At 34.0% G+C, this 13,575-nt stretch overlaps 1 protein-coding gene across 1 annotated transcript; it reads left to right on the plus strand.

The window, feature by feature from the left end:
• Nucleotides 1-7,310: 7,310 nt before the first annotated feature.
• Nucleotides 7,311-9,303, plus strand: LOC113869309. The gene is made up of 3 exons (XM_027505573.1): nt 7,311-7,422; nt 7,455-8,278; nt 8,722-9,303. The coding sequence occupies exons 1-3, from the start codon at nt 7,311-7,313 to the stop codon at nt 9,301-9,303; spliced, it is 1,518 nt and encodes a 505-aa protein (XP_027361374.1).
• Nucleotides 9,304-13,575: the final 4,272 nt, after the last annotated feature.

Here is a 13,575-nt window from a genome sequence, read left to right on the forward strand (position 1 = left end):
ACTGTAGCAAGAGGCTCCTCACTATAGTGAGAAGACAACAGAGAGGGGTGCATTTCTAGGTTGCAGTCTTGCTGTAATGAGAGAGTCTCGCTCTAGTGAGATTCAGCAGAAACCAGAGTACAAATTCGTTTGAGATTTTTGCTGTAGCAAGAAGGGGTGTCGTTGTAGCGAGGGAATGAGAAATGGCTCGCTGTGGCGAGAGTGTCGCGACTCAAGGGGTATTTGAGGGGTTTAGGGTTTGGGAAGCTCATTTCTCATTCCTCTCTTCAAACTTTCTTCTATTCTCTCTACCTTCAATCCTATTTCACCGTTTAAATTGCATCCAAAGCCATTTGGAGGTTAGATTGAATTTGGAGGTAAGTTTTAATGATTAGAGTTTGGTTTTCGTCCCTCTTCTCTGTTTTCTTGGTTCTCTTTGGGTTCTCATAGAGATTTCTCATGTTTTAAGGATGAAGTACCGTGTGGGGAATATTTTTTTGCTATTATTTTGTGTTGGGTCTTTATTCTGAGGTAAAGGGGAGTCTACCCTATCTTTGTTTGCTTTGAATCCGTTTATTTGCTAAGAGTTGCAATGTGGCTGAGATAGAATATAGGAATAGGCATGTTTGATAGAATATTCTTGATTAAGCATGATGAAATGAATATTGGACATGTGTGTGATGAAATAGCTTGATTGTGATAGGGTTTTGTTGGAAATTGGGTGTTTGAATGCAATGTCATGTAATGTTGGCAGTCATGCCGTGTGTAAGAATGAATATTATGATGTGATTGAAAATATAGAGGATTATATGTGGTTACATGCCATTGATTGGTGTGAAATAATTTAAAATGAGTGAAAATAATGTGTGAATAGCATGTTACAATTGTGTTGGAATATGTTGGAAAACTATGAATGGTTCAGCGATACACTGGGGGTGTGGAAGATGGGGGCGGTAAAAATACCTTGGGGAAGAGAGGGTGGTGGTTACTGTAACACCTTAATTTAATTTTCAGTAAATAAATTTCTCAAAGATGGGAATAATAAAAAAATTTCATTCAAATGCTTTCCCAATGCATAAGTTCAATAAAGCATTTCACATAAAGATGAATTGCAAGTTTATATCAAAGATTGTTACAGGACTAGTTTTAAATACATCATAGTTTCCAAAATAACTTTATAGTCCTATAGAAGTCTCATCCATTCTCTCACTGAGCCCAGTGCTGATCGTCTTGGTCATTTGAAAAATAAATGTAAGGGTGAGTACTCTACACTATCAAATACGTACAAGCATAGAGACTCACCTGGCATGTTTCCATACACTTCCATCATAATATCAATCACTCATCATACAAGCACAAGCAACAAATCCAAAATTTCATTCTCATCCACACACACAGGTGCACTTACTGCACCGTCAAATAATTTACCCCCACATGGGCTCACTGCACGCTAGCCACGCTCATTGTGATCACAGTTTTCCTGATGCCCTCAACCTCAGGGACTTAGTTTCTCACCATGGATGGTCACCGGATAAACCCCCGGCTCACAGATACAACATGTGCAATCACGAGCCCCTTAACAAAGGTGTTAGTCAGAGGCCAAATCAGGAGGAGAGTGTGTGGCCTGTGGTGCACCCATGCTCACTGTTGGTGTCACCACGACCCTCTCTTTCCCAAGGTATTTCTATCGCCCCCATCTTTCACACCCCCAGTGTATCGCTGAACCATTCATAGCTTTTCACACATTCAAACACAATCACAATCGCATCTAACATGCCATTCACACACATTTCCAACCATTCAAATTATTCACTTTCATACAATGCACGTATGCCTACATTCAATCGCATTACATTCATAACTTTTCCAACACGATTCCGAGTACATTGGTGTATAAAAATCGATTACTGGGCAAGTGTACCCATTGTTAGAGTAATATTGTGAAAAATAGAGTACCAAGTGTCATATCCACAGAGACTACTATTACGAATTATTCCTTAATTACGCAATTGTTCATGAATATGAGAAAGAATTTTTTTTTGATAAAATTACTGGAAGAGACGAATAATAAATTAAAAGAAACAGATTTCTTATGATAGTAAAATATAGAAAAGTATGGCTGAGTGTATTCAAGAGAAATAAGCGAGTATCTAGATTGTAAATCCTCCTAAGTATTCAAATAACTGAAATTCTCCTTCAACTACTTAGTTCTAAACCCTTATCGTTGTAAGAATTCTGAATTAAACCAATACCTTCCTCAAGGATAATGATTCCTAACCCTCAGTTGATCAATCAGAATCTCTTCCTTAATTAATACTCCTAGGTTGCATTACGTTCATTATGAATTCCATAATTAGGGTTATTCCTAATACAGAAAATTACGTCTTTCTATCTCTAGAAATACATTCAAGTCCTTTTAATTGAGCAATGTTAATTTCATGTAGGAATTTTACTCAAATTCAAACAAGAAAACAAGATGGAAAATAATTGATACTACTCAATTAAACCCAAGAGAAGAAAACATGAAATAGCATTAAGAAGAATTCCAGAAGATTTGGTCACATAGGATTCATTACATCTAGATACTTAAAAGAAAATTAGAACCTAAACATGTAGAAACTACAATTACAAAAGAGAGAAATTAAAGAGTTTGATTCCATTCTCCAGTCGTTACTGACTTCTTCTTTCCCCATAACTGCCTTCCTCAGGTTTCTATGTCAAGTTCCCTTTTACATCAGTCGTCCAAGGGTTTATCTTCTCGCAGAATTTGAATTTTGACGCATGTTGAAAGTACATGGCCATGTACTTTGGCCTTGTACTTCTCTGGTCTCTAAAAATTGTCATTCAAAGCTTTTCTGAAAAGTCACGACTATGTGCACGACCATGTACTTTGGCCGCGTACATATCTGGTTTTTGATAATTGGCCTTCACAATTTTTATACGATGTACACGCCCATATACACGGTCATGTACTTTGACTCTGTATATCTCTGGTTTAGATGATGCTTTTCAATTGACGTGACCAGCGATGTACACGCTCATATACACGAGCGTGTACCTGCCCGTGTATATCTCTAGCTTGAATGTATGCATCCAGTGAGATACACACTCATATACATGGGCGTATACCTGCCCGTGTATATCTCTAGTTCCTTTCTTTCTTCAATTCCCAATATCTTTTAAGCTTTCACTTCTTGATCCTTTTTCCTGAAATATGAATAAAATGAACTTAATAATAGTAAATTCTCTCAATGAATAGTTCAAAAGTCTCAATTATCATTCATGAATTACAATGTAGGACCAAGTATAGAAAGCATTTATCATACATTCAAACCATTCTCAACACACACACTATTCAACATCAACCACATTATAGCTAACCACACAATTTTCAAAACATTTCCTCACAAATCATGTTCAACACGAAATGTACCTTAACACACATGCATATCCCTACATTTCATCCTAACCACATTGCAATACATAGTCAAATAAATGAATACAAAGCACAATAAGATAGAGTAGAGTCGCCCCTTACCTCAAAATGAAGACCCACACACAATAATAGAAGAAAATATTCCCCACACGGTGCTTCGTCCCTAAAATATGGGAAATCTCCATGAGAACTCAAAAAAACAGAGAAAGGGATGCAATACTGAAACCATAACTCCCAAAACTTACCTCCAAACGTCTCAAACATAACCCAACCTTCAATCTTGCTCACAAACTGCTTTGGAGGCAGTTCAATTAGTGAAATAGGGCTTTAAGTTGAGAGAATAGAAGAAAGTTTGAGGAGAAAGAGTGGGAATGTGTTTCTTGTCACGACCCTTTTTTTTATAAGGAACCGAGAACATTGTTTCTACACTACATATTTATTTAAAATAGGTAAATAATAGAGAATATAAGTATAAAATTTACTTCTCATTCAAAATAAAATAAAGTTTCTTACAACAAATATCCAACAGAACCACATAATATTACATTTAGTTCATAATATTCAAAATACCCAAAATTATACTACGTAGCTCTCTCTACATGAGGTCTCAAAATATAAAGAAAAAGAGACTTTGATGCAATATTACTCGACTCCAGCTTCTAACATTTCTCCACTGGCCCCTCAGCCTGTGAAGTAGATGCAACACCTGCTACATCTGCTCACGTACCATCGTACGATCATCACAGTACACACGCACACAACGACATAGAAAGGAATGCAAGGGTGAGCTTACAAAAATGAAATAAAATCATATGTGTAGAGCAAAATATTTCTCACAGGAATAGCCCTATGCATTTCTAGCCCATCTAATGCACAACATGAAAACCGTTTCCAACTGGTTTCACAGCCTAAGTAATCCAAAAGGAACCGAGCCGGTCCGAGAGCGACCCATTCCGGTATTTGGATCTAAACAGCAGAGCACAGCAGCTCAGCATGAACTTACCGTTACACGTCTACTCACCTAAACATGTAACTCGGCTCTATAATGATGCAAAACATATATCTCAGCATGATGCACACTGCCAAAATTATTTTCACAGCTCAACTAAAGCAAGTTTATAATAGATCAGCCAAAATCTCAGCATTTTAAATCAATTAACAACAGTTACAGCTTAGAAATAGCTTTTATTCAATAGATCTAACAAAATCATATCAAAACATCTTGAAATAGCATATTAAACCGTTCAAAACGTAGTTCATAGGTTAAAGTAAGCTCCCCTTATCTCAGAACGATGATTCACACTAGATCTACTAATATTACTTGTTTTATAGCAAGATTCACCGAAGATTTGGCTTTAAAACAAAGTTTCTCCTAAGAACACCATGAACTTCTATGAGAAAGAGAAAGAGAAGAGAAACAAACGGTAAATCTAGCTTCAAACCTAAAGAAACTTACTTCAAATCCTTCAGAATAGACGTAGAATCTCATATCTGACGAGAAAATTAAGTTTAGGAGGGTTTAGTATGAGAGAAAATGGCAGTATATGGCCTTAGAACCTTTGAGAACCTTGGAGAAGAGTGAAGAAATGAAAATTTCGTGTGAAGCCCCCTTTTTATAGAAAATTTTCAAAATTTACTGTTAACGCCGGAAACACTGTTCAGGGCACTATTCATGCCAGAAACACTGTACAAGCGTATTGTACATGCACTGTACGCGTATGTGACGTCAGCCATGACATCACTGATGATGTCAGCAGTCACTGTACATACGCGATTTTCACTGTTCACACGCGGTTTGCACTGTTCATAGGCGGTTTTACTGTTCATACAGTACTGTTCACTTTTTTTTTTTTTTTTAAATTATAATTTCAAACTCCATCTAAATCTATTCCAATACCAAATAATCCTTTAATTAACATTGAACAAGTATAAAATATTATAGATTACTCAATAATAAATCACTAGCCTGACATTTCTAAAATCCTAAACCCCTCAAATACCCTTCTAGTCATTACACTTTCCCTACAGCGAGCTATCTCTTGCTGCAGTGACACCCCTCTCGCTATAGCAAAAATCTCAGAGGAAACTGCACCCTAATTTCTACAGAATCTCACTGCAGCGAGACCCTCTCGCTACAACGAGACTGCACCCAGAAATGCACCCCTTTCTGTTGCCTTCTTGCTACAATGAGAACTCAGTAGTTTCATACCTTTTGCCTAGGGCCTTCTTGCTACAGCGAGAATGTCTCTACAGTTCACACTTAGCCTATTTTTCAATCCAATTCCAGCCCAATCACAATTCAAGCATGTTCAATCTCTATCCAAGATCAATATTCCCATCCATACTCTAACACACATAGCCATACACTTCTACGTCATCGCATATATTCAAATCATACATCCAAACATTACATATACACATACATTCACATCATCATACTCATCAAACACCCATTCAATGAAAATCACTACGCCAAAAATTGGCTTTTGGAGCGCCTACTTAGATAGCGGTTAGTAATAACTGCTTTGTATAAAACACTAAGAGAGCGGTTCTGCCTCAACCGCTCTCTAATATATACTTCTTAGAGTGGTTCCATTGGAACCACTCTCTAATATTGAATTCTGAGAGCGGTTCAAATGGAACCGTTCTCTTATATGGACTTCTGAGAGCGGTTCATTTGGAACCGCTCTCTAATATGGACTTCTGAGAGCGGTTGTTAAATAACCACTTTAAGAAGTATATTAGAGAGCGGTTATTTTATAACTGCTCTCAGATGTTGTATTTTTTAAACCCTAATATGGTTATCCTTGCCGCCCCGCCAAGTCTGTACTTCAAAATTCTCTATGTTCAGTGTTCTTTGAGAAATTTTTGCAGAGGAAGAAGCACACCTAACATCGCAATCAGAAATTGAAGTTATATTCATAATCGTTTCTTTGTTTTGTGGCCATGTTTGGACATCCGCACTCTCTCATTCTCTCTGTTCACTGATACGTATCTCTGCTTTTTACGTTGAACAGTGACAACATCTCCTCCATTTCTGGTCCTAGCTGAAATGCGACAAATTTACACTCCTTTCTTAATTTCAAGTTAGTGCATGCTGCTGTGTTTATAATTTGTATGACTGAATATTGTTAACATGTTGACCATTGCTGCTGCGTGAACAAAGAGCGTGAAATTAATTTTTATTTTGTAAAAGTTGATATATGCAGGTTCAATCTTAGTTTGTTAACCTCTGAAATGTTGTTGGAATGGTTTTTTAGGATTTGTTGAACATGATATTAGGACACTGGTTAGTTATAATGGAAGAGCATGCTGTTGTGTTTGTTAACCTATGATATTAGGATTTTTCAAATTCTTATATTCTTGTTTGTTTTGCCCCCGAAATGTATATTTCCTCTGTGTATGAATGAATTTGATGTTGTATTGTAGAATGTGATGAATGCATGATTATTGTTAGTGATTAAACTTTGTAGGTTATGACTTCAAATGTAAAATTGAGTGAAACTATAGTCACTCGTTTGAGATTGAAAATAATGTTTAATAAATCATTATTTTCAATCTCAAATTGTCCAAATTGGACAGTTTGTGAACAAACTTATTCATTAATTTGTTAGCATTTGCTTCTCATAATGTTGTATTTGAGTTTAAAGCATTTCTCATTATCTCTTGGTGCATGCTTTGATTGAGGTAAATCATCTCATATATTTCAAGTTGTGTACTAGGAGACTAATGCGAAATGCTGCCCAAATTTTGTCAAGTAAAAAATACAACATTTAAGTAGCATTTGTTAATTAAGGTTAGAAAAAGTTTGTTCTCAAATGGGATAGGGCCCTACCATGTGAGAGTTAATAAGACATTCATATTTATAATGATCGTAATCGTAGTTGGAGCAAATATGGATCGAAGTTGGATGGTAGCTGATCGTTTAAGTGAAGAATACGAAGACGGAGTCGAAGAGTTTATAAGATTTGCGATTAAGAATGCAACTGATGTCAACCTTATTCCCTGTCCTTGTTGGTGTTTTTGAATATGTTACAAGTAAATGCGGAAGAATTGGAAGAACATCTAATATGCAATGAGATAGATGAAAAATATGCTTGCTGGACAAAGCACGGTGAGATACAAGGTGGAAGTACATCAACTAACATGGAATCAAGTGTCAATTACTCAGAGACATTTAGAACAAATAAGAGTGATCATGCTGAACAAATTCCAAATGCTGTTGAAGAAGATCTTAGAGATTGTCCAAAGATGTTTGACAGGCTGAAAGATGATGCAAAAACACCATTGTATAATGGATGTACAAAGTTCACAATATTGAGTTCTGTTTTAAAGCTTTATAACTTAAAAGCCTCAAATGGATGGACTGATAAGAGCTTCACAGAGCTGCTAAGTTTATTACATGAGATGCTGCTGAAGGATAATGTGCTACCGAAGAGAACATATGAGGCTAAACAAGTACTTGCTTCCATTGGATTGACCCATGAAAAGATACATGTTTGTTCTAATGACTGCATTTTGTTTCGAAATGAGTATGCATCACTAAGGAAATGTCCAAAGTGTAATGTATCACGATACCTAAAGAAAGACACAACACCTGCGAAGGTCGTGTGGTATTTTCCACTAATACTGAGGTTAAGACGTCTTTTTCGTAGTGCAGAAAATGCAAAGCAGATGACTTGGCATGCTGAAGGTCGAATTAGAGATGGAAAGCTTAGGCATCCAGCAGATTCTCTGCAGTGGAAAAAATTTGACAATGATCATGAAGAGTTTGCAATTGAAACAAGGAATATACGTTTTGCATTAGCAACTGATGGAATGAATCCACATGGCATGCAAAGTAGCACCCATAGTACATGTCCCGTGATCTTAATAATGTATAACCTACTTCCATGGCTTTGCATGAAGTGAAAATATATGATACTTTCTTTGTTAATTTTGGTCCTAAACAACCTGGAAATGACATTGATATGTACTTGTCTCCTTTAATTGAAGATTTGAAGTTGTTGTGGGATAATGGCATATAAGTATATGACGGATTTAGAGATAAAAATTTCACGGTGAAGGCAATGTTGTATGGAACAATTAATGACTTTCCTACATATGAAAATCTTTCTGGTTACAGTATCAAAGGTTAATGTGCATGTCCAATATGTTAGGAAAAAACAAATTACGTAAGACTAGATCATTGTCACAAAAATATTTTCATGGGGCATCGTAGGTGGTTGTCAAAAAATCATCCTTTCAGAAAAATGAAAAAAGCTTTTAATGGAAGTTGTGAAGAATGACGATGTCCTTATTTGAAGAGTGGAGAAGAAATATTTGATGAGGTTAAACATATAAGAATAACATTTGGAAAACCTTTTGCCAAACAAATTCCAACCGCAGGTTGGAAGAAGATGTCAATTTTCTTTCAGTTATCATACTGGAAATCTTTATACGTAAGAAACTTTGTTGATGTTATGCATGTTGAAAAAAATGTTTGTGAAAGTGTGATTAGTACATTATTAAACATTGTGGGAAAAAAGAAAGATGGCATCAATGCAAGACTTGACTTGGTGAAGTTGGGAATACGATCCGATTTGGCTCCAGTGAAGAAGGGAAATCGGACCTTTTTACTGCCAACAGCATGTACCCTGTCTAGATATGAGAAACGTGCTTTATATGAGACTCTTTATTCAGTTAAGGTTCCAAAGGGGTATTCATCAAACATTAAAAGTCTTGTATCACTTAAGGACCTAAAGTTAAAAGGATTGAAGTCTCATGATTGCCATATATTAATAGAGAATTTAATTCCTGTTGCTATACAGTCTATTCTACCGAAGAAGGTTTGTATGGCAATCACGAAGTTGTGTTTCTTTTTCAAGGTAATATATGTAGCAAAGTGATTGATCCTGGAAGATTACCATGTTGGTAAAACGAAATAGTTGAAACTTTATGTGAGCTGGAAATGTATTTTTTACCGTCATTCTTTGATATCATGGTTCATTTAACTATTCACTTTGTGGAAGAGACAAAATTGTGTGGCCCTACATAAACGCGATGGATCACTACAACACAAATAGTTTTTAATGGCAATTTTTATAATTTTTAGTGGCAATAAAAATAGTCATTAAAAATTTTACCAGCAAAACATTATTTGCCGTTGTATTCAATGTCGGTAAAAATTTTACTGACCATTATAAAGAATGCTGGTAAAAATTTAATTTATTGCCGCTAAAAACCTTAATTTATAATGGTAAATGTTAATGACAGTTTAAATGGTCACTAAAAATAAATTTAAAATTAATTTTTTTATTCATTTACTAGCTTTTATTATTGCCGCTAAAAATTTAAAATTATTTTTATTAATAATTTATAATCTTTTAAATATTAATAATTTGATTACTAAAAATTAAAATGCTTAATTTGTTTAAAGTTGGAAATGTTAGTCATATAGCACTTACCCTCATAAATTTTAAATCCTAAAAAATAATATAGCTATGGACCATAAGATATATAGATAGCCTACTCTAAACTAACACAACTCAAATCATCTAAACATTAAAATGCTCTAAGATCTAAACACGTAACATGAAAGCAATGCTATAATCTACTTCGAATAATTCCCAATGTAATGCCAAAGTAAAAAGGTTATATCAAACAATTGTCATTTTCTTTCACATTATTATTCAGAGTTGTCAAAACAATTACAAACTATGTCTCTACATAAGAGAAGTCTGAATTGTCTTGAATGAACTATCCTGCCATTTGCAAGGTCTCCAACAAGCCCAACTTTTATGCCATCAAGCTTTCCAATCTCTCTTCCCATGGTATAGACATCTAAAAGTGCCTGAGTAGAGTTTGAAAAAGTAGTAAAGCTTTAAGCTAAATTTATTGTAGTATTACTTTAGTTACAAAGTCTATCACAAAAATAATACAATACCTTGAGTCTGCCTTCAGAAGTCTTTCCAACTTTACAAAGACAATAAGAAAAGCATTTAAAAAAAATATATATAGAATATGTTCAAAAGTACTTTAAAACATTATTGAATAGTTTAATAAAGGGGATGGGAGCAAAAGCCAAGCATGGCAAAAACAAAAATCATGTTCTATCTATAAAAACAGACCAGCATAACTCAATCTCAAAAGTTAATGCAAGGGGGAGAATTACCCAAGTCTAATGTGGAGTGTTTCAATCATATAAGTAGCTGATATTGGACATCTTTCTTCAGGATCTTTCTTCAAAATCCCAACTTCTCTCACCTTTTTTCTATCCTTCTTGTTCTGTTAACAAAAAAAAAGAAGAAGGTGGAAGTATACAGAATTAGACCCTACGTTAAATTCTTGGAAAACAAAAGCTTACTTTCATCAATTTTCAGCTGTCAAAGTTATTCTCAATTCCTTAACAAGAAAATATTAAAAAAAAAATCAACAGTTAAACTAAATTGTCTTGATTTTATTTCATCAATTTTAGCATCATAAAATAGTAATATGTAATATATAATATGACATGTAATTAAAATACTTATCAAACTGAACCATGACACGAAGCTTCTGAATCTCCACCTCTTTCACCACTTAACTTTCCAAGAGTTGCTACACATAACACAAATACCACAAAAGATTTTATAATTAAAGTGGGTAAAGATATGAAAAACATAAAAACTAAAAGATATAATACCATGAGAAAGTGCACCCTTTTCATTAGCACCATGTGAGTGAAGTGCTTGTCCTACTTGTTCAGGGCCACTATAAGTATCAAGAATCTAGAAAATATTATGTTATGAGAAAATAAACTTGTCTTATAGTAACACATTTTAAGCAAAAATAAAATTTAAAAGCTTAATTTGAGAACCTTACATGTCTAAATGAGCTTCCACTACAATTTTGAGTTCCAGGTAACTCAGTAGTAAAAAATTTACCCATAACTTGTCTCATGAAAGACAACTCTGAGAGTAACTTGTCTTAATTTTGTTTCATCAAACTCATTTCAGCATCATGTTTTTCCTTTAGTTCTTTTATCTCTTGCTCTAACCTTTGGATCACTTCATTAGATGTATTATCCATAACAATATTTTTTAAGAAAGATTTACTACCCCATAGCAAAGAAGGAGTTGGACCAAGTCCCAAACCACGAACATAGCCACTTCTTTCATTTCCCAACACTTGGGAATACACATCTCCTTCCCAAGCAACACTTCCAGCAGTTTGTTCATTTGATGAGGACTCACCATTATTCAACTTTTCTTGCATAATTTCCTAAGTATAACAAGCATTGCAATTCATAACATACTCAGGCTCATTTACAAAATAATATAAATATAATTTATTAAAGACAAAATTTCATAAAAAAATCTTACTACTGTTTTTGCAGACTCTTCGTCTAATGGCCTACTATCTTTACGTTTTTTATGAGTTAAGATGAAAATTTTTGCTCGTGTAGGCTCTATTCCATCTTTAGCCTAATATAAATCAAGTTAAATTAATCAAAATCTTATCACAAATGTATGTATATAATATTTTGTAAATTTTTAATAATACCTTTTCATCCATCAAAGTTTCAATGCTTTTGGATCCTCCAGTGTGAGGCATCTTTTGCTTTGCTCTATTGTGTCGATTAGCTTGACTACGTTTCTGTCATTACAATAAAAATGTAGTTAATATTATATTATGACAGCATTATAGTAAAGTGCAATAAGCTTATAATATGATCTCACATAGAAAAGTTATTACCTTTGCTTTATCAGAAACCCAATAAGAGACAAGACCAATCCATTGATCCCTTGGTATACGATTTGGTCAATTTTTCAACAAGGCATCTTTTGTCTTATACTTAGTCATATAAAAACTCTTCAAATCACATTTATAATCTTTCCATTTTTTCCCAAGCGATTTTTTGACAAATTCTTCACCACGTGCAGGGATCAAAAACTTCTTCTGTAAATAAACAATAAAGTTACAAGCTCATATCATGCATGATAAACATGAATCTAAGATTAAATGAATAATAATTAAAAGAAATTATTTCATACTCTCAGAAATTCCACCAACTTTATCTTTTCATCTTTGTCAAAAACTCTCTAATCATCAATATTTAAAGGTATTAGTTCAGGAGTTCTAGCTATGATGCCAAGAAAGCTAGAAAGCTTTCGACCTTCCTTTCCTATAGCTTGATTGCGATTATTGAATTTCACATCTATTATTTTTCCTGTAGGCATATTCCATATATCTCTTAATAAGGTTGAACCACGAACTTTCCTTATATATGAAGAACCTGACATGAAATCATTTAAATGTTATAAATTCAATCAAACAAAAAAAATAAAGCAAGCAATTATTCATTATAATAATGTCACCTGATTCATCATTTTGCTCAACATTAGTGCTATCTGGATTAATCAATTCTCTAATTTGACCATGAGAGCTGTTGTGGATGTTTATTAATTGCTCTATATAACGCCGCACTTTTTCATCATGGCGTTGTTCTTCAACAAACCTAATGTTACTTTTTTTAACCATTATGACAATTTTTCCTGCAATATTCTTTAATATTAGTACAAAGATCATGATGTATTTAAATAAAATAGACAAATAAATATATGCATTTTATACCTATTCCAATAAACAAACCTATTATAAGCAAAGAACTAGAAGATAAAGTGTGAAGACAGCTGCATGAACATAAAAAGAAAGTGTGAAAAATGATTAAATATAAAACTCAAATAAAAAATATAAATATTTGTTTTGAATTACCTATTTTATTGAGAATCATTATCATATTCATTGTCATTTCCTTTATCGACAAGAGGGTTGGATTGTAAACTCACACCAATTATTATCCCTTCAACATTGCTCCTTACCCAATCATTATTGTCATGGTCTAAGTCAGAAACACTTTCTAACAAAGATATGTCACTCACATCATTTTGCATTGATGACTCAAACTGTATTTTTTTTTATTCCCATATCAAAAATGTCTCGAGTTTCTCCATGTTACACAATGTTAGTGCAACTTTTTCTTCAAGTAAAATTAACTCTTCCATTTTTAGAACTTTGCTGCAAAGCACCTGAAAGAAGGTGCATAACTCAATTAAAGTAGAACCCACTTTTTGATCTATTGTTCCCCGCAAAGCAAGAGGAAGAAGTTCTTGCATTAAAACATGGCAGTCATGAGTTTT

The sequence above is a fragment of the Abrus precatorius genome, unplaced genomic scaffold (genome assembly GCF_003935025.1).
Source record: "Abrus precatorius isolate BTA unplaced genomic scaffold, Abrus_2018 Scaffold6, whole genome shotgun sequence".
NCBI classification, from domain to species: Eukaryota; Viridiplantae; Streptophyta; class Magnoliopsida; order Fabales; family Fabaceae; genus Abrus; species Abrus precatorius.